Below are 22,781 nucleotides of genomic sequence, written 5' to 3' on the forward strand. Positions count from 1 at the left end.
GAATTACAGCCAGAAGGCTGAAATTATAACCACAACTCCTAAAAGTGTCTGATAGTCTTACACCCATGAACATTTTCAAACACTTGTCATTGAGAAAGCTTTGACTGGATTTATGTCACCAATTTAGTATTTTTTGTTTGTATTTATTATACTTCAATTATTGAAGTGATTACAAAACTCTGATGTAGTAAGTTAAAATAAATATCACTTAATGTTCTTGGGCTGTGTTTCATAAAACTTTTCTCTTTTTTTAAAAAAAAGTATTTAAATGGAAAAAACATTTCTAAATCTTCAGAAGATAAATATGTTGGTTCATACTCTTAACCCATAACTAAATCATTAATGTCTATTTTATCAGTAAAATGACTTCAGAAGTCAGCCTCTCTAATATTCCAAAATTGTTGAGTTTTAGCAGCCTCACATAAATTAACACTGATCCATCCTGAGCATTATCCAGGTACACCAAATTTGTGGGTACAATCCCCCATTAGGGCACATAAAAGAATCAACCAATGAATGCACAAATAAGTAGAACAACAAAAATCAAGGTTTCTCTCCCCCCGCCCCCAATTCAATTTAAAACAAAACAAAACACTGATCCACCCTTAGATCTTGGACCTAAAAGAAAATAGACAAGACCATTGTGAGGGTCAAATCCAAAGTGTCTAGTAAACTTTATAATCCTATTAAGTAACATTTATTATTAATATTAACCATCAAAAAGACAATGTTCAACAGCCGGTAGTAAAAGAAGTACTAGTATTTTCTTATCTAGTTCTGAGTGGTGACAGGTTTTATAGTCTGTGCTAGACTGTCCCATCCTGAATGTCCCTCCCCTTCTCCAAGTCCATTTGGATGGTTCCCCACCAACGTACTCTTGTCTGGTTTACCGCTACTTGTATTACATTTTAGCTTTGTACCCTCAGTGTTGTTGTGATGTTTGCAGCATTTAAACTCATATTTTCTATACCTAGCAGCTCTGAAAGCATTCTGAAACATACTGTATATATATTGCCTAATGAATCTACCTCCACGTAGGCACTTAATATCCCAGAGATTAAAGGGAAGAACTTTTCCATAATACTTTCTAATGTATTGGAGATGTAGGCATATCTAATAAATTATAGTAACAAAGAATTATTTAAATTCTTTAAGAATAATCCATGACAATTAGGCATTGTTCATAATGGAAGTTTGAGTAACAAATCTTTACTGGGTTGAAAACATCTAATTTTTCACCTAGAAATGGGAAATAACATAAGAGTTAATATTTTAGTTTGCAAGACATAAAAATTTAGAGTGAACAAAACACATATGCAATTCCCCAATATTGCTCTGCCCATACTAAGAAGCATTATTTTGGCCTTTAAAGCCTTATAATAACACATCACTTCAAAATACTAACACTCTGTATTTCTTGATACTAATAATATCTAAGAAGAGTATACATTTTTGAAGGGACACACTGGATTTACATTCTGGGCTGCATTAAGAAAATGTGAGTACTAGAAGACCTACTCTTGCACTAAAAAAAGTAGGATAAGAAATATACACACACACACATACACACATATTTATGTCATTCTATTTCTCTGGGTAACAGTTGACTTTTGGAGCTTGCTCATTATTTATTATAACTATATAACTATTACTTGAGTAAAGAGACAAGGAAGTGAAAGCGTAGACAAGAAGTAAACAGTTTAATGTCTACTTGTCTGGCTAGTGAGTACTCTTCAATAAACCACTGATTGAGGGTTCTAAATGAAAGGCAGAACATTATTTTATTTTTCTCCTATCTTTTCAGCTTCACTTTGCTATTTGAATATTTAGGATTCAGCACTGAGTAACAGTTACCAACAAGGAGCCTCCCATTGAAAGATATAACATAAAGTTTAAAATCGAAATTTTCATCCCAAATTATCGTACATTACAGCGGAAATCTCTCATCACAGTTCATTTGTTTTAAATGGATGAAATTCTACTTCTTAGGCGTATGAGACTATTACTCACTCATAAGAGAAGCATATGCAACTTAGAAACTGGACTGAATCTTATAATATTCCATTTACCTGCACAACTAATGGATTTTGAAATAGTAGAGACGTTAATGCTAATGGTTTATGTCATTGCCCTCTGTCTATTAGACCTGACATTTTCTTCTGAGCTGTGTCTTTAACCATTGGAATAAGTTAACTCTAAAGGAAACAGGGTAGAGACTCAGTCTTCTTAGCTTACATACAAATGACTAACAAGGAAATAATTAAATATAAAAAGTTCATTTTTACACAGTCTGGTTTACAATTATTTACTCACATCCATATCCACATTGGTAGTACCACTTATCTCTAAGGTTAATTAGTGACAAGACTTCTGTGATAATGAAGCAATAAACTCCTCTTCTTTTGGTCAAGGTATTGCAATAGTATCATAAACTCTAAACTATACAGGGCAAAGGAAAAAATTGTTCCTGGGAAACAAAGGCATTTCCTGGGTCATAATAGTGAAGACTTATATCACTGTGGGAAACAGTTATGCAAAATGAAAGTCAAATGAGAAAGAAAATGAGAGGACTGATATTAATTCTGTAATTTTAAAAAATATATACTTTTGAAACAGCCCATGTTTTACCAATGCCCTTTAGTTACTCTGGGAGAAATTACTTTTGCTTGGCGGATGGTGGGCGGGGGAGAATATCGATACAGGAAGTAGGAAAATGAATGGCCTAGACTGGGTTATGCAATGCCACCTTTCATTTCCCTACCGAAGTCAACTAAACTGAAGTGTCCACAGAGTAAGCTTCATCAAACCTGAGTTTTCAAAGACTGAGGTTTTATCTTCTTTTATAGGTTGCTTTTAATCAGGTAGAACAGACACAATACTATAAACAGTAGGACTTTTTAAGAGTTTTACATATACATCAGATATGTGAAGACAAGATAAATATAAAAATTTTCATAGTTGAAATTAAGAGACTTTGTTTCTGAGTCAGCTTTTTTCCTGATCGTTCAAAGTCCTGTGGTCAAAATATTTTCTAGATACACCCAGCTCTGTCCACTGCTCGAAGAGCTTAGCTTACACATCCACGGGATACTCACTAATTTTTACCACTTGTCAAGGACTTCCCCAGGGGGTGCAAAATTTTAGGAAAAGGAAAAGTACAGAATGAAAAAGAATCGTATCCTCACCACTGAAACGCAGGCAGCATTCGAATGTAAAAGCACAAATTGCTTCTGAAACTTTTTTAAACCAGTTTTGTCTAAAGGACAGTCCTTGGGTTTGAACGTCTCCTCTCCCCTTCCCTGCAGTGCCCTTCTAGGCCACCACTTGGATCAGATTCCCTTGGACTTTCATGGACAGAGATGTGATGATTCATCTCATTTGACAGACCCTTCTCTCCCACTGCTCATGAATGCCACTCTAGAACGTGTCCTGCGGGGTCCAGGGCAGAAAGAAAGTAACCTGATGACAGAAGCCCTCCAAGGGCCTACACCTTCTTCTGTAAATCTCCAGGTTGCTCTACTTGAAGATTCCTTTTGGCACAAGTCCCATCAGGAGCATCGAGTGTCTCTAAGGCTGAAGTATATTCTCACCTCTCAGCACAGTAGATGCAGAACTGTGGGAAACCCCGGATGCTGGCCTGAATTGTCAGCACTCTGCCTCCCAAGGCTGGCTAATACTATTTTAAATAATGACAGGGCATATCAGAAGACTGAAGAGACAGGAAAATATCAACTTGGTTATTATAGAGAAACAAAATGTTGTATTTTTGCCCCAAGAAACAGCTATTATAAGAGATGTTTGCCTACATGCTAGCTATGAAGCAGAAATGCTAAATTCCTTCCCCCAAATCTACATGATCAGATAGAAGAAAAAAGTCATTTTCTGGGACTCTTTAATGCAAGAATAAATGCTATCATCAACCCACTACTTTGTGGAGTTAGTGGCTTTCAGAAACAAGATTGTTTATGTGAAGTAGTGTTGATGAGCATATGAAATGTCAATTTGGAATGATCAGACTGTTAAAAATTTATGACTAAAATAATAATTTGTTGTAGCTAGATTAAAGAAGTGCAATTCTGCTAAATGTACCACTGAGGAATTAATATTTAATAGTATTACTATTTCCTTTGGAACTTAAAAAAATCGTTATCCACAATTTAAAAATTACAAGTTTCAGAGGCTGATAAAATGAAAATGAAGACCCTTATCAAGCAATAATAATTAGTGAGTCATGGTGTTCTCTTGGAGCCTCATCAGGGCAGTAAGAGTGAAGAGAAGCCAGGCTTGTGATAGAAGAGGTGCCTGGACAGGCACACGGAGCAGGGCAAACAAATGCGCACTGGCCAACAGAAGGGGGAGGGCTAGGTGTGCGGGATGCTCTTCCTGAGCCCCGTTCCAGCATCCACTGACTGGCTTTCTGCAGTTTACTTACGCAGGCATCTCACACTCAAGTGACCTAAAATTTAGCTCTCCAACTCTGAGTTCTTCCCAATTCCTCCTACTACTGGGTTCACCCTCCCACACATAATTTTGATCAGATCACCTTTCATCCAACACACCAGCTGCCCCTGTAGATGCCCACTGTATTCCATAAAGTGTAAGCCACTGGCTTGGGTCATCACCCCTCCACACCCTAGCTGCAGCCTGCCTGTCCAGCTTTATCTGTCTTCCCACCTATGCTAATGCTCAGGAGTAATCAACCTCAACCTTACAAAGCCTTCTGAATTCCTGCTTCCAGAATGTCTCCTCACCACATTTCCTGCATCTGAAAACAGCTTTTTAAATTTTTTGCCCATCCTAAATGCCCTAAAATCCCTCATGCTGTGAGGGGTTCCCCACCAGGCCTACCCAATGCTCTCCCTCCTGCCTTTGAATCTTGGCTCTCTCTGTACCCAATTGACTCTTGTATCATTTTCTAAGCTTCTTCAGGTCAAGAATCATGTTTCTTATTTATGTCCATGTTCATATGATTAGCCAAGTGCTCTGCACATACTAGGCATTCAGCAAACACATGTTGATTGAAACCTAAAACAGTAAAGTGTTAGATAAGTACTATAAGGAGAGGATTTACTATTATCACTGACTAATGGAGAAAGTTCTGTATAAGTATAGAAATAAGTTTGATAATCCGAGGACTGAGCCCAGAACATGGGCAGCCAGCCTTCCATCAGCAGCCTTCCTTTGGCAAGCCTCCCATGGGCAGAGATGGAATCCTATTCACACACACAGGCTTCCCTAGAAATTAGTATGGTGCCTTGCTCAGAAGAGACACTCAGTAGCTGTACGATGAATTATGTAATGAATATACAAATAATGCTTGTCAAAACTGGAATTCCCAATTGTGTGAAGAGACTTCTGTTGAGACAATGAATTAGACTAGCCATGAAAATGATGCTATGTGGCAAGACAAGTGTCTGAAATAAAGATTGTCAACTTTGGCTTTCAATATTAGTACTAAGGTCTGATTATATTATGAATAGTTGTGAAAGCCCTCAAGTGAAAACATGGAGAAAAAATATTGAAGGAAGAGGAAAAGGTGAGTGAGGAAAGAAGTAGGGAAACATAAATGATGAGGAAAAAACAAATGAGTGAAGGCTGTGAGAAATAGAAAAATGCTACCCCTGATTACTCAGGATCTTTTTCAAAAAGATTAACAGAGTTTCAAATAATAGTTAAAGAGCTAGCACTCCCCAGTTTGAACATGATTAATAATAAATCCAGATCTATTCTAATTCAACTTAATTTAACTTGTTTGATGGCCAACTACATGAAAAATTTCATTAGAAATATGAATGTAAAGTAGTCGTTGGTGATCCTATACTGACTCAGTTATTTACTTTTTATAGCAAAAGGAACACACACAGGGCTCACCCAGAATCAACAGGGTCAACTGCACAGGAAACAACTGCACGTCATTCCCAGGATCTGTGCCCAAAATGAGCTAAAACAGCACCAATTCTTAATGTCCCTCCTCTTTAACATTCTTCAACATCAGCTTGGCCTCATCTGACTGAAACCTCAGATGACCTTGTCCTTTGCTCAAATAACAGAATAATAAATAAAATGTGATGCAATGTTTCACTTCATTATTTATTATTCAATAACAAAATTTTATTACAAGTTTTTGCCTATAAAATTAACTGCCCATAAATGATTAAGGCACAAAAGTTAAAATTGCTAGTAAAATCCATGTTGTGAATTAGGCTAAAATATTATGCACTTAAGAGTAACAGGGGGGAAAATCAGAATTAAATAAACCTGAAAAGAGTAAGTATTCTACTTTTTTTGTTAAACTCTAAAGGAAAAAATTTTAAGTATATATGAAGGACTTTAAAAAAGAAAGGGCATTTCAGAGGCAATAAAACATTTAAGAAATTCCTTCAGCATTTGTTTGGAAAGTACATACTGCTTTCCGACTTGGCAGGTGTAGCTCAGTGGATTGAGGGTGGGCCTCTGAACCCAAGGATTGCCGGTTCCATTCCCAGTTAGGGCACATGCCTGGGTTGCAGGCCAGGTCCACAGTAGGGGGTGCACAAGAGGCAACCATACATTGACGTTTCTCTCCCTCTCTTTCTCCTTCCCTTCCCCTCTCTTTAAAAATAAATATTTTTTCAAAAGAGTACATACAGCTTTTCGTTTAAGAATGCAGTCCAACCTCCAACGATTTCCTTCAACCACTGGGCGTTTCAGGAAGATTTCTGGACTCAACCTGAAATCACAAAATTTAAGTAACTAAAATAATATATAAAGTTCTGAGTGTGTCACAGAAGCAAAGACAATTTTAGCCCAAATGCCATCATCATCCTTCACTGTGGTAGGTCATCCATACAAGACCACTTACAAGTTCATATGGGAACAAGAGCCTTTACCCATACAAAAAGTCACTCTAGATTTCCCTACATATCTTACTCACACATACATACATACACACATATGCAGCCACCGTTGGTTGCCCAGCCAGCAGCCATTCCCCCCCTTCTTCTTCCTTGCTCCCACTATCTCGTATAAATATTCTACATACTTGCTCCCCGGCTCCTCTGCAGCTAGGGCACAATGTGACACAATCCTGGACAATGAGACATATCAGGTGGTACATGTGGGGTTAATGGGAAAGTCTTTCCCTTTAATGAGAGAGACACACACACATTCACTCAAAACAGGAAAAGAGGCTTTAGGATGGATGTCATTTGGGGCTATGATGCTCTGACAGGGGTGGCCATATTGAAATTCTAAGGGGAAGACCAGATCTGTGAAATCACTAGACCACTCCACCAACCTTAGGATTGCCTAACTTTGGAGTTCTCATTAAGTGAGACAAATAAATCCCCATTATTTAAGCCACCTTTAGATAAGCATTCTATTAACCCAAGCCAAAAGTGTTCTCACTGATAAACATAAATGCTGACTTCCTATACCAAGGAGCAGTGTCCTGGAAATCTGGGTCTTTTTGAGCAGAAAACAGAAGGCAGGTTCGCTGATGAAATGTTTCCAATGTGATAATAAACCCCTTGGCTATTCTTTTTAGTAATGCCACAGTACAGTAGGGTCACTTTTTCCCTTCGGATTGAGTTGTAAAGTCAGTGTCTGAGTTAAATCTATATATATAAGGCCTGCAGATATTAAGGTCATAGTAGATGGATAATAAAAGAATATTATAAATAATATTATATGAATAAATATGATAACTTAGATAAAATGAACAATTTCCATAAAAGAGTTATCAAAGTGGAAACTTAAAGAAATTAAGGCTGTAACCTTATAGCTAATAAAAAATTTAGTTCATAATTTAAAACTTTCCCACAAAAAATCTACAGACTTCAGTAAGTTTATACAAACATTCTATAAAATATGTAAGAAAGAAATAATATCAATCCTACCCAAACTCATTCAGGAAACAAATAAGGGGAACATTTACTAATATGATGAGGCCAGCATTATTCCAATGTCAAAACAAACAAAGACAATTCAAGAAAAGAAAAAAATTAAGATCCATATCCTTATGATCATAGAGGTAAAAGTCTTTAACAAAACTCCACAGATTAGAAAAAGGACAATAGATCATGAGAAAGTGGGGTTGCCCTAAGAAAGCAAGGTTTGGTTAAAAGCTGAAAATCAATCAATGCAATTCATCACATTAACAGAAAAAAAGGTTACTTTAATAAATGCAGCTATAGTCTTGACAAATTTTACTACCCATTCACAATAAAAACCCTTTATAAAATACAAGTAGAAAAAATTTCCTCAAAGTAATAAAAGGTGCCTATGAAAACTCTACCTAAAACATACTAGTGAAAGACTGAAGTGTTTTTGTCCTAAGGCTAAGAACAAGGCAAAGATGTCCATTCTTACCACTACTCTTCAACATTTTACTGATGATCCTAGCCAAAGTAATAAAATAGAATAATAAAATAAAACAAAATAAAATAAAATAAAATCATATGGATGAGAAAGGAAAAAGTAAAATTGTCATTATTCACATATTACATGATCATCTATGGAGAAAATCTTAAGGTATCTATTTCTATGCATCTATATCTATATATATTTTAAAAGCTGCTAGCACTAACAAGTTAAGCAAGATTGCAGCATTTAAACTCAATATTAAAAAAATCCACTGTATTTCTATATGCCAGAACTGAACAATTGAAACATAAATTTTTAAAAATACTATTTGCAATAACATCAGTGGGAAATTTAACAAAATGTGTGAAAGACATGTACACAGTACAAAACACTGCTGAGAAAAGTTAAATGAGATCTAAACAGAGAGCTATACAGTACTCATGAACTAGAAGACACAATCTTGAGGAAAAACAGTATGTGACATACCACCTAACCAGTGGTGATTTTTAACTTTCTTTTTTTTTCTCTGATTCCTCGGCCTGGAAGAATATCCTGGAAAAGGTGGAAAACTCCAGGAGAAGTCCTCTAGAGTTCAGGCTTGAGGAGAAAGAGTGGGATATTCTAGGAGTGACAGGGGTGGCAGCAAGGGGCTCAAAGACTCCAAAAACTCAGAGGGAGTGAAACTTTCCTCCCCAATGGGAAAAGCTATGTCTCCAAGAAGACAATGTAAATATCCACTGCTTGACTGTGGACACAAGTGTCATGGCAGAAAGTCTGTGGCAGAGCAAAGTAAACAAAGCCCCACCTTTCTAGCTGGTGGTCTAAAAAGGGAAGCTGCAGGGAACCCCAAAATAACAGGAGGATTATGGAGAGGGAGGTGCTCAGAAAGCAGCCCTATAAATTTTTTATGACTTGTAGCTTACTTCCATGTTGTGTGTGCATGAATTTGATCCTAAATACAGGGTGGGGCAAAAGTAGGCTTATAGTTGTGAGTCTGCAAAACAGAGTTTATTCTTGTATTACTATTTGTTAATTATTGCATGTTTTCCATACTAACAACTGTAAACCTAACTTTGTTCCACCCTGTCTTACGAGAGTTTCAGAACTGAAATAAGAAATAGACCACTGCCCATACTGGTCACTAGATGGAGCACATGGGGAGACAAAAACTGAACAATATCTCAAAGGCTTTGAAAACAAAAGGCTTAAAAACACACAGATACTAGTCATCTGTATGTCCTCTTTGGAGAAGTGTCTATTCATGTCTTTTGCTTATTTTTAAATTAGATTGTTTGTTTTTTTTAGTGTTGAATTGTATAAGTTCTTATATATTTTGGATATTAACCTTTTATCAGATGTATCATTGGTAAATATGTTCTCCCATTCAGTGGGTGTATTTCATTTTGTTGATGGTTTCCTTTGCTGTGCAAACTCTTTTTAGTTTGATGTAGTCCCATTTGTTTATTTTTCCTTGTGTTTCACTTGGCTGAGGAGATATACAAGAAAAAAATATTGCTATGAGAAATGTCTGAGACTTTACTACCTATGTGTTTGTTATTCTATAACTTTTGTGGTTTTGAGTCTTACATTTAAATCTTTATTTTAAGTTTACTCCCATGTATGGTGTAAGAAGGTGATCTAGTTTATTTGTTTTTGCATGTATCTAATTTTCCCAACACAATTTCTTGAATAGACTACTTTACCCCATTCTTTGTTCTTGCCTCCTTTGCGGAATATTAATTGACCATAAAGGCATGGGTTTATTTCTGGGCTCTCTACTCTGTTCCATTGATCTATGTATCTGTTTTTATGCCAGTGCCATGCTGTTTTGATTATTATGGCCTCATAGTATAGTTTGATATCAGGTAGTGTGATTTCTCCAACTTTGTTGTTCTTTCTCAAGATGGCTGTGGCTATTCAGGGTCCTTTTGGTTCCATATAAATTTTTGAAATATTAGTTCTAGTTCTGTGAAATATGCCATTGGTATCTTCATAGAAATTGCATTGAATTCCATTGATTGCTTTGGGTAATATGGATGTTTTAATGATGTTAATTCTTCCTACCCATGAACACAGTATATACTTCCACTTATTTGTATCTTCTTCAATTTCATCCTTCAGTGTTTTATAATTTTCTGAGTATAGGTCTTTTACCACCTATGGTAAATTTATTACAAGGTATTTTTTATGCAATTGTAAATGGGATTGTTTTCTTAGTTTCCCTTTCAGATAGTTTATTATGGTTATATAAAAATACTACTGATATCTAGATATTTATTTTAATTCCTGTCACTTTAATGAATTCATCGATCAGTTTTTCATAGTTTTTTGATGGAATCTTTAGGGCTCTCTATATACAATAGCATGTCATCTGCAAATAATGACAGTTTTACTTCTGCCTTTCCAGTTGGGGTGCCTTTTATTTCTTTTTATCTCATTGCCGTGGCTAGGGCTTCTAGTACTATGTTGAATGAGAGTGGTGAAAGTGGACAACCCTGTCTTGTTCCTGATCTTAAAAGGAACACTTTTAGATTTTGCCTGTTGATTATGATGTTGGCTATTGGTTTATCATATGTGGCCTTTCTTATGCTGAGGTATGTTCCCTCTGTTCCCACTTTTCTGAGAGTTTTTAACATAAATGGGTGCTAGATTTTATCAAATACTTTTTCTGCATCTATTGATACAACCATGTAATTTTTATCCTTCATGTTGTTTTTGTGGTGTTTATTTATTGTTTATTTATTTATTGTTTTGTGGTATTTGTTGTTTATTTATTGTTTAAACAACCATGTTTATTAATTTACTGATATTGTACCAACCTTGCATCCCAAGAATAAAGCCCCTTGATCATGCATGGTATATGATCTTTTCAATGTACACATATTACGGGATCTGGTTTCCTAGTATTTTGTTGAGTCTTTTAGCATGTATGTTCATCAGGGATATTGGCCTATAATTTTCTAGCCTTGTAGTGTCTTTTATCTGGTTTTAGAATTAGGATAATATTGGCCTCATAAAATGAGCTTGGGAGACTTCCTTCCCCTTGAATTTTTGGGAACAGTTTGAGGATAGGTGTTAGTTCTCCTTTGAATGTTTGGTAAAACTCATATGTGAACCATTCAAGGTAGGACTTTTGTTTGTTGGGAGTTTTTTGATTACTTCTCCAATTTCATTAGTTGTAATAAGTCTATTCAGATTTTCTGATCCTTCTTGATTCAGTTTTGGAAGATAACTATTTATCTAGGAATTTATTTCATCCAGATTGTCCAATTTGTTGGCATATCATTGTTTGAACTTTATCTTACAATCTCTTGTATTTCTGTGGAATCGGTTGTTACTTCTAACTTTCATTTCTGATTTCATTTATTCAGGTCTTTTCTTCTCTTGATGAGTCTGATTAAAGGTTTGTCAATCTTATTTATCTTTTCAGAGAAGTTACCCTTGGTTTTATTAATTTTCTGTATTGTTTTTATATGCTTCATTTTGTTTATTTCTCCTCTGATCTTTACTATTTTCTTTCTTCTACTCCCCTTGGGCTTTACTATTCTTTTTCTAGTTCTTTTATGGGTACAGTTAAATTGTTTATTTGAGATTTTCCTTGTTTCTGGCAGTAGGCCTGTAATGCTATAGATTTCCCTTTTAGGACTGCTTTCACTGTGTCCCACAGATTTTGGGTCATTGTGGTTCACTTTCTCTTGTCTCAAGGGAACTTTTGCTTTCTTCCTTGATCTCATTGCTAACCCATTTATTGTTTAGTAACATGTTATTTAGCCTCCATGTCTTTGTTTGTTTTCAGTTTTTTTTCTTGTGATTGATTTCTAATTTCATAGCATTATGGTCAAAGAAGATGTTTCATATGATTTCAATTTTCGTAAATTTAATTGAGACTTGTTTTGTGTCCTACCACGTAATCTATCCTAGAAAATGTACCATGTGCACTTGAAAAGAATGCATATTCTGCTGCTTTGGGGTAAAATGCTCTGAAGATATCAATTAAATCCATCTGATCTAGTCTGTCATTTAAGGCTGCTGTTTCCTTGTTGATTTTTCTGTCTGAAAGGTCTATCCATTGATGTCAATGGAGGGTTAAAATCTCCTACCAAGACTGTGTTACTGATGTTACTCTCTCTGTATGTCCATCAAGATTCACTTTATATAAATATTGCCTTTGGTGAGAATTAAAATAATAATATTATTAATATTATTATTTTAAAAAAGAAGTTCAGTGCAATCCCAAACATGATAAACTCAAACATTATAATCAAACTGCTAAAAACTAAAAATAGAGAAATAACTTCAAAAAGAATAAGACAATCCAGTAAAAAGAGGAGAAAACTATTTAAACATGTTTCTGAAAAAGTGAAACCAATGTCCAAAAGTCACAGAAAAATATGTTTAACACAAGATATTGCAAATGCAAATTAAAACTATAATGAGATATGACTACACACTCTTTGGGATGACTAACATAAAAAAAAAAAGACAGACAATACCAAGTGCTAGAAGTGATGAAGGAACTGGAACTCTTGGCATTACTGGTGGGACTCTAAATTGCTACAAACACTTTGAAAAGCACATCAACCATTTCTTAAAAAGTTTACCATACACTTTAGTTCTTAACATAATATAGTAACTTAAATCTACTTTTTAAGAAGGGTTGGCAAACTATGGTCCATACACTAAATATGACCTATAGCCTATTTGGTTCATGAGCTAAGACTGGTTGTTACATTTTAAAGGGTTATAAAACACACACAAAGAAGAACATGCATCAGAGACTATTGTGACATGAAAAGTCTAAAATCTGCTAATCAGAATCACCATCATCAAGAGAAAAGCTGAGCTTAACCATGCTCTTCAGATCTGTCCTAAGTTACAGCAATTCAGCAATGGAGCTGGAAGCCACATCTAGACCTCATTATACAACTTACTCCAGTGACTACAGGATAGTTAGTTCACAGGTAACTTGAAACAGCACCAAGCACAGGAACAACATAAATACATGTTCTTCTGGTGGTTCCAGATAAACAAGTGAAGAATGCTCACTCATATTTATGTAAAAACTTTATCATTTCGTACCTCAAACATCTAGCTAGATTTTACTATTCACCTGAATTTTCAGATAGTCTTGATTGTTTGAGAAATTGCCCTAGCTTGTGTGGCACAGTGGATTGAGTGCCAACCTGCAAACCAAAGGGTCACCAGTTCAATTCCCAGTCAGGGCACATGCCTGGGTTGCAGTCCAGGTCCCCAGTGCAAAGGCATGTGACAGGCAACCACACATTGATATTTCTGTCCCTCTCTTTCTCCCTCCCTTCCCCTCTCTCTAAAAATTAATAAATAAGATCTTTAAAAAATCATTCCCTCTTCCACTTTACAGCCTTACCTTAGAATTTACCTCTTCAAAAAATTTCACCTAAATCTACCCAAGTCTGATTACTACTTTATCTAGCACCTTAAAAAATTTCAGTCTTCACTTAAACAACCTCACAGCTAACAGAAACCTCAGACACCAGACATTACAGCCAGTTCCTCTGAGAAGCAGCTCCGAGATATGCGGGCTCTGGAGCAGACGAACCTGGATGCAACCGACTGGGTGACTGGGCAGTTTCCTAGTCTGCCTCATTGACTCTTACTTTTCTCCTCTATAACACAGTCCTGGTGTCTAGTAAGAATTCAACACATAGTAGCTATTATTATTAATGACCCTCAGCTATGCCTTAGAAACTACCCATAGAAAGATTAACATGACTCATACCACATTAAGTCAGGCCCCTGTGGTGGTCTCTGCAGAGACCCTTACCATTTTGTTCCTGTACCACAACAATGGCTTACTAAACAGTCTCTATAACCACTGTTCAATTCATCTTCTGTACTATTACCAGAGTGATCCTTTTTAGCAAACAGATTTGATTAAAACTCCCATGCTTAAACAAATAAAACAAACAAACTTGCCCTGGCTGGGTAGCTCAGTTGGTTAGACCATCAACCTGATACTCCAAGGTTGCATGTTCAATTCCAGGTCAGGGCATGTACAAGACAAAAGCAATGAATGTACTGATGAGTGCAACAACAGACTGATGTTTCTCTTTCTCTGCCCCCCTTCCCCCTCTCCATCTCTAAAAAAATAAAAAACTCATAGACACAGACAACACAACAGAATGCAATATGATGGTCACTGCCCTTCCATACCTTCTACCATATTGATCCTCATCACTGAGCTTTCCCCGATCCATTGTTGTATGTATGACTTCCTGACTCTGTGTTGTTCCAGAGTAGGAGCTGCTTCTCACTCATTTTTATATGCACATGGCCTGGTTCTCTATCTGTCACAGAATGGGGGCTTACTAAATAGCCCTGGAGTAAATGAGTGAATAAATTAACAAATGAATGGATAGGTGGTAAAATTAATGAACAAAAGAACTAAGTGCTTCTAGGTCCCAGGTTGTTTCTCATTTCACCATATCTGCCTTTGCTTGCATAATAATTGTTTTAGAAATATATTAATACCATTTTCACTTAAGTGTGTGATGTCTCTTGAATTAGCTGTTTCTACAGGGCATGTGTATTCTCTAACTATGCTTATCACTCTCTCAGATATAGACATAACAGGGTTGGAATAAGTTTCTGAATGCTCCCTTTTGCAATATGTGCATGACAAGAATTTTCTTCACTTGTTATGAGGGAAGTTACTGCAAAGGTTTTATTTCAAAGGGAGTGTTGTAATAAGATGTTATCTCAGAGCAGTTATGAAAAAGAAATAACCTCTTGATTCATTTTTTTTTCACAGTAGAAGAGAAAACATTCAGGTTCCATTTCTTTAGATGTTTAAACCTGAGTCTGCATTTTTTAGTGTGTCCACAACCTTCAGAAGAGATATTATTTTCTTGCATAAAACATGAAAACATGGGCTCAATGTAAAAGCTATTTTCAGTCTCTTTCACCAAACTTTCAGAAATATTTTTTCAAGGAATATAGTATGACATTAAACTTGAATGTATTCTCATAAGCATTTAGAAAGTATTCAACCAAAGAAATAGCTCCTAAATAGGAGACTTTATTTTATTTCTGGTAACTGACTAAAGAGAAAAAACTTGGCAAGACTATAAAGGCCAAGAGTAAGCTCCTCCATCAACATGAGAACACACAGATTTGCAGATGTGCTAACCATCACATACCTCACCTAATCACTCTAGATCAATGATTCTCAACACAGAGGAACTTCAGCTCCCAGGGGACAGATGGCAATGTCTGAAGACATTTGGGTTATCACTACTGGGACCTCACTATAGGCATCCAGTAGGTAAAGGCCAGGCATACTGATGGTGCTAAATATTCTGCAATGCACAGACCAATACTCCACAACTAAGAATTATCTGGCCCCAAACAGCAGTAGTGCCCAAGTTGGAAAAACACACCCTAGAATTAGAGTTTCACATCACTGAGGGAAAAGGTGGAGAGAAATGAGTTAACAACTCTCCCTTCCCCACAAAATCTAGAATTAGGAGGAAATAAATTATGATATTTCCACAGTTCATATAGAAGGTAGCATTTGGAAGGAAACATGACAGGGAAAAATAGGGGCATTTCAAGCAACTTAGATTAGAAGGAAAATTCACTTTAAATATTTTCATTTCCAGGGTAGTCAATGTTGGCATCTGCAATCATTTTTAACTGTCCAGGCAGGTGGGTAACTGGAACTAAAGTCAGACTACAAAGCCTACACCAACTCCAGGAGTAAAACTTCCCAGTAGCTAAATGAGTTTTAGATATGAGACTTCCAATGTCTTTAATAAGCATCATAACTCTCATGGATGTTCTTAAAGGGGGTCAGAAAGTTGCAACCTGAAAAGCTGACCAGGCTAGTCATTAACAAGGACATTTTAACAGTAATGGGTAAATGGAATTATTTTGATTTCAAAGGGATAATTTGGAAGAATTATATTTACTGGACCTGATGACAGACATACCAAAATGAAGGAACACCGCCCCAGGAAGATTATTTTCCACTATCTCTACAACTATATTTGCATTGAAATGTAAGGCTTACAAAAATGAATACTGAGTGTCTGCTTCCAAACAGAAAGACGAATACAAAATTATTCAAGTTCAATATTTTAAGAATATACTTGGATGCCACGTATTTGAAAAGACCTTTCATTGGAGGCCACTAGAGTTAATTGGTTGAGACTCTGGCCAAACCATCTGTGATACCGCTGGTTTTCGTAACGTGTGATTCTGAAACAGCACAACCAACACTGTTGTACATTCCTGAACACAGAGACCTCTAAACACAGTCCCCGTGGACCAATACTGACCACCAATCTGTGATAAAAATCTCTTCTTTTGCCTCTTCCATCGCATCTGCAACATCTTCAAAATATCCTTTGGAGTTAACATACCTGAAAGACATGTTTTTTCTTTTTGTTTTTACAAAAATTAAAAAGAAAAAGACAGACAAAGATGGCAGCCACTGCCAAGAGTTTCAGTGCAACCACCAATTTATTTTTGTGAATGGAAAACAAGGACTGAGACTACCATCTGCTATATAGACAGTAGAGTAAACAGAAATAAGCAACCTGCTTCTTTTCTGCTGAGAGAACAACACATTGATTCGTGTCATTATCATATGGAGTCAAGGGAAGTCTCCCATCCCCTTGAAGTCTTCTAAGACTTAAAACAGAGTGGAAAAAAAATCAGCAGAAAATCATGCTTAGCATGTTTTTCTACCGATTACCAATTCATGGTTAGAAAATCATGCTTAGTGTGATTTTACTCAAAAGAAATATTCAGCAAGTAAATTCTTTTTCTTAAATTATGACTAATGACTTCAAGAAATCTTCCATTTGCATCATCAAGAAAATATATAAAGTTAGTTTTTAAAATCAAACTTCAAAATCTTAACTTAGCTATCTAAATAAAGTTCATTGGAAAATTAATCAATGCTCAGGTAGTCCTATAAAGAAAGACCCTTGATAAGTATAATGCATTATATCTTTTCACAGCTTTGAAAACTGAAGAGGTGAATTAGATGCTCTGACTACCCTGACAGTCTTAGAGCAAAAAGATCTTACCATTTAGCTAAAGTGTTCTCCTGGACAGCAGCATACGACCCAAATCGATGGTCTTTGAGAAAGTTGGTGCCATGTTTCCGGACGAATTCTTCTATGGCACCTGCCCACCACCGAGCATGTCTATAGCTGTTGCATTTTAAAATAAGTGTCCTTCAGAGAAAAGCAAAATGTGGAAAAGAATGGTCACTCTGTGTTTTGCCTCTTTAAACAAATTTAAGGATCAAGCATTCCCTGTTTTGTTTTGATACTGAGGACATAAGTTGAAAATTTAAGCAAACAGCATCTGATATCAAAAAAGCAGACTTCTAAAAAATTTTGGCAAGATTTTAAAATATGGTCAATGTAGCCAAAATAAATGTTCAAGTTACTTATTCACTCATGCAAACACGTGTAAGAGCACTTATTATAGGCCTGGGGCTGTGCTGGGCTGTAAGGAGGATGACAAAGAGGTATAAGGTGAGGTAGGTCCTATGCCTCAATGTCCCTTAGTTGTGGGCTCCTATAGGGGGCATTTCCCTTGGTGCTGCCTGACGTCCATTTCCTCAGTTCCAGAAACATCATGCTGATTGTACTTTAAAAGAGTAATTCCTTCCCAACTCTGAGTTCATGAAACCCACACAAAATGGCATGTTCCAGGCCCCTGATCACAAAGACTGGTTCAGAGATCTGATACAGGGACCCGTGAGAATCGTAGCCTGATTTCTACCACCCTCCACAGAACAGAAATGCAGCGGCAGGAAGAAGGTTTAATGGCAGCACCTTTGCATTTCCAATAACCAATCCTGAACCTGGCAGAGGAAATAAGGAAGTTCCAAATCTTTCCTTCCACACACATACAAATGTGAATTGGCAAGTGTCTATCTATAACTCTATGCCAGTCAGTGTGAGTAAAGACAGAAATGTATATGTTCAATATATTCATATACATGAGGTTGAACTTTACAGAACCAAATGTATACAGAAAGACATATATATTATATATCTACAATCTTCCAGAAAAAATATATATATCAACACACACGCTCGCTAATAAAATCTATAGTACATGTACACTTGAGTATCCTTGCAAGGTATCTTTCTTAAAATCTGTGTGTAAGCAGAATTTTTCTAAATCAAATCACATTTTAAGTGTTTTTTAAAGTATATCAGTTCATAAAGTAAAATTTTATTTTTTTAAAATGTGAACTACCATTCTTTAATTTATCTGTTTGGAAAAATGGTATTGAGTGGTCAACTTTGTTAAAACGGACATGTATCAACACACAGGATAGTTTATTCTGATGCCTACACATAAGATATGTTATTGTTAAAAATTTATTACAAGGAAAAAGTAGTTCCATTACTTTTGATTAAGGATAAGTTCTAAATAAACATTTTCAAACATTTATATTATTTTATATCCTTTGTTTAAGGTTGGGAGAAAAAGTTTCTTTAAGAGATTTAGGTAAAATTATTTTTTACCAAAGAAAATATTTACTATTTCAAAAATATCTGAAATTTCTACCTTGAAAGGTTATCAATTCGGAGTCCATATTTTGTCTCTGTCTCCTTCTTCCCCACCTTAATTCTGAATTCTTTATCCACAAGCAGGACAAAGGCTATAGCACCGCTGTCTGGTTTCATATACAGTAAAAAGGAATCTTTCACTATCAACCACCTGGGAAAAGATAAGGAGCATTTTTGAAGTTGTACTGAATTACTGAAATAAAAAGAACAAATTATATGACAAATCTAAAGTAAACACACTGTCAGAGAGTAGACAATTTTATTTTTTACATGGGAGATTTATTTTTAGAAAAGCATTATAAAACAAAAAAATCCAAACCCTTCCTATTATGTTTTTCTAAGAAGTACTATCACCGAGCAATTCACAATAATTCATTAGCTTTTTAAACATTAAGGGCAAAGCCTGGAGAAAACCCCTGAAAACAGCAGGCAGTGCTCATGGGATGTACACCGGGGCCCAGCAGTTGGCAGAATGGAATGGGCTGGTGTTTGCTAAAACAAACCATCATAGAAGAAGCAAACAGGTTCTCAGTAAGTATATTCTCAGTTTGTTTTAAAATAAAAAGAAAATACCAAGGTGTTTCTTGAATAAGGGAATCCTCATGCCCTGCCAAGGCAATAGCACAGTAATATCATTAGCACTATGTTTCATAAAGAAAGGAGTGAAGGAGAAAGAAGCATGGACTGAGGCAGGTTAGCAAGCTACTGTAATAATAAAGAACAGCTCTTCTTACGCTTGGCTGTGAATATGCATCACCTGGGGATCCTGTCGAAATGCAGATTCGGATTCAGTAGGTCTGGGGCAGAGCCTGAGATTCTGCATTTCTAACACGCTCAGAGGGGCTGCCTACGTTAGGATCGCTTTGAATAGTAAGGATGTAGATGACAGGCATGGCCCTGAGAGTGGTAAGAGCAAGACAGAGAGGATGGGACCGATGTCAAGTAAAAACAAATGGCAACTTTGTCCTGCCGCACAGGACACCATATATGCATATTTACCTGCAGTTGTGGAGTGATCAAAGGATTCAGTTGATAACTAAATAAAGTAACAACAGGCATATTACATCACACATTAGGCAAAGTAAGCACATTATGGGATAAATAAGGCCAGAACACCTGCACATAAATTAATATTATAAATGTCACATGGAGACTCAGAATTTAAAAGAAATCTATAAGAAACCTTTACTGAAATTGCTGACCACATTATGTTTTAGTAGCTTTATAGTTTGGGATTTAATGTAGACAAGTCTACATGGATTTCCACACAGTTCATTTCATCCATGTGTTTTTTAATGCACAGGCTGTCTCCCTCTCAATAAAAGGGGATGGGATGGACCGAGAATAACTTAGAGTAAATAACATACATGTGATATTGTTTTCCACAGGAAAGAATAAAGGTCACAGAAAGCAAATAACTAACCACAGTGCTAATGTAATGATGGCAATGGCACACCAATGTGGGTCTGAGCTTCCCAGTTTCTCTGGTCAAATGCATAAGTTAAAGAAATAAGAGGTCTCACACCCAATAAGCTAAATTCCAAAGGAAGCCTCTCATTTGGGAGCTAACACAGGCAACTCCACAATATAATGGATAATATTCACAATAATTTTCAGCAAATGCAGGAATTATACATTTTATAAGAATTTTGAAAATACTGCTCAATATGAATGACATGGCCATTCTATCAAATGGTAACTCAGTGACTCTGATGGCCAAGGCTGAGTTATCAGTCCAGACATGGGGCTGCCTATTGATAAAACTTGGTTAAGGCTAAATGAGAGTAGATGGGTCACATATCTGGAAAAGATCCTTTTCTAGCTGCTGTCCCTTCTCTCAGCTTGACTTTGATGCAAGCTAGAGAACAGACATGTGGCAGAGTCCTGGTTTACTATGCTGCTGACTGGGAAGGAGCCACAGGCTTTGAAAACACAGACAGCAGGCAGGCTTGTCAATCTGAGATGAAAGTCAAACATACCAGGCTTGTGAACTTGCCTGCCTGGAAGTCAAGGATACCTGAATGGCATCATAGCCAGTTCTGGAGAGAGCTCCACACCAGAGACAACAGTGTGAGGCCACAATAGAATGACCCATATCCAGGTGCACCAGCTCCCATTACAACACAGATCCCAGAAATGCTCCTGAGAGCACAGGTCATGGCATAACCACCAGGGCCAAGAGCTGCAAAAGATGTCCTTGGGAACAGGTAATCCCGGGGCCACTGTGCAGACACGCCCTCCAAAAGGATGCCTGCTGAAGGCAGGCGCTGGTGCAGGGTACATCGCCCTGCAGGAAGGGGCTGTTTTTCTCTAATTTGCACACCGGCTCCCAAAAGGTTACAAACAGCCCTGCTCAGCAACAGGAATGCAATGGCAGGGTGTACTGCATGGCCAGGGCACTGCTCAGCACAAGAGAGTACCATTCATATGGTATCTAGGTGAGTAGTTCCTCCCTCGCCCCTCCAAGATGTGGCAGCCTAGAAATATGGAATTGGTTAGTAGTGACAGATGAATTCTGAAAGCTGAAGACAAAAGATAATAGCTTTTGTTTTGACATTGATGAGTTGTTCTTTCTCAACAGTCAACAGCTATTAGGGTAAAATGACTCCAGGACTTTATTTAGAGCTCTTCTTAGCTATACCATTCATTAAAACTCTTCTGATCTCTTCCCTTTCTCTCTTTTGTCAATAGATTTTCTTTTCTTTAATGAGAGGATATGCATCAAGAAAGAAATCCATCAACCAGTCTTTAGGGAGTTGGCACAGGCTGTGCAGAGATTAAGCACCTGCTTTCAAGTCAGCCTCCCTGGGCTCCAGCTCTGGCTCTGCCACCTGCCTGACTGTGAACTTGGGCAACCGAGCCTAAAGTCTAAATCTATAAAATGAGAGTGACAGCAATGCCAAGCTCCTACGTGTTTGTGCATATTAACTGAGAGGATTCATGTACATTGCTTAGCACAGTTCCAGACACCAATAAACTTGAACTTTTAAGAATATTTCTGTTTTAAGTCAGGTGAAATTATGGTCTGTTCTAACAAGGTGCTTATGCTACTACTTGCTGTCACACAAAAATGCAGGCGGGCAGACATGAGCCAGCCATCACACATTTTCTCAGCTTCATCCCCCACTGTTCTCTCCCACCACCTTGGTCTGGCTGTTCCTCAGCCTGACAATCTTGTTCTACTCTGGGCTTCTATATTCACTATTCTTCTCCCTAGAAATCGTTTCTTCCAGGTCTTTCCATGGATAGTCCCTCCTTGTCAACCATCCCTCTGCTTAAATGTTTTGTAGACAGCATATATGTGGGTCTTGTTTTCTTATCCATTCTGCTACCCAATGTTGTTTGATTGCAGCATTTAAGAAATTTATATTTGAAGTGATTATTGATAGATATATATTTACCGCCATTTTATTCTTTATAACTATGTGCTCTGCTTTTTAAAAAGATTTTTATTTATTTATATTTAGAGAGAGGGAAAGGGAGGGAGAAACAGAGGGGGAGAACCATCTATATGATGGAGAAACATCAGCTGGACGCCTCTTGTATGCACCTCAACCAGGGACCAAACCCGCAACCCAGCCATGTGACCCTACCAGGAACCAAACCTGCAATCTTTTGCTTTGCAGGACAATACCCAGCCAACTGAGCCATACCAGTCAGGGAGTTCCTCTGGGTTTTTTTTTTTTCTTTCTTTCTGTTTCTTCTTTTTTAAGAAGACCCTTTAACATTTCTTGTAACACTGGTTTGGTGGTAATAAATACCTTTAGCTTTTTCTTGTCTGCAAAGCTCTTTATTTCTCCTTCAACTTTAAATGACAGCCTTGGTGGGTAAAGAGTCTTGGTTGTAGCTTCTTGCTTT

General features: G+C 36.8%; 1 protein-coding gene across 5 annotated transcripts in view; it reads right to left on the reverse strand.

Moving 5' to 3' along the window:
- Window positions 1-22,781, reverse strand: part of PLD1 (phospholipase D1) — a 182,378-nt gene that overhangs the window by 74,938 nt on the left and 84,659 nt on the right. For all 5 annotated transcript variants that reach the window (XM_036017694.1, XM_036017693.1, XM_028504911.2 and 2 more), the window contains exons 9-12: window positions 18,922-19,074; window positions 17,418-17,567; window positions 16,662-16,745; window positions 6,628-6,709 (exon numbers count right to left, since the gene is read on the reverse strand). In XM_036017694.1, the coding sequence (XP_035873587.1) occupies window positions 6,628-6,709; window positions 16,662-16,745; window positions 17,418-17,567; window positions 18,922-19,074 (469 nt within the window). The remainder of the gene's footprint in view (window positions 1-6,627; window positions 6,710-16,661; window positions 16,746-17,417; window positions 17,568-18,921; window positions 19,075-22,781) is intronic.

This window comes from Phyllostomus discolor, chromosome 2, assembly GCF_004126475.2.
Source record: "Phyllostomus discolor isolate MPI-MPIP mPhyDis1 chromosome 2, mPhyDis1.pri.v3, whole genome shotgun sequence".
NCBI lineage: Eukaryota > Metazoa > Chordata > Mammalia > Chiroptera > Phyllostomidae > Phyllostomus > Phyllostomus discolor.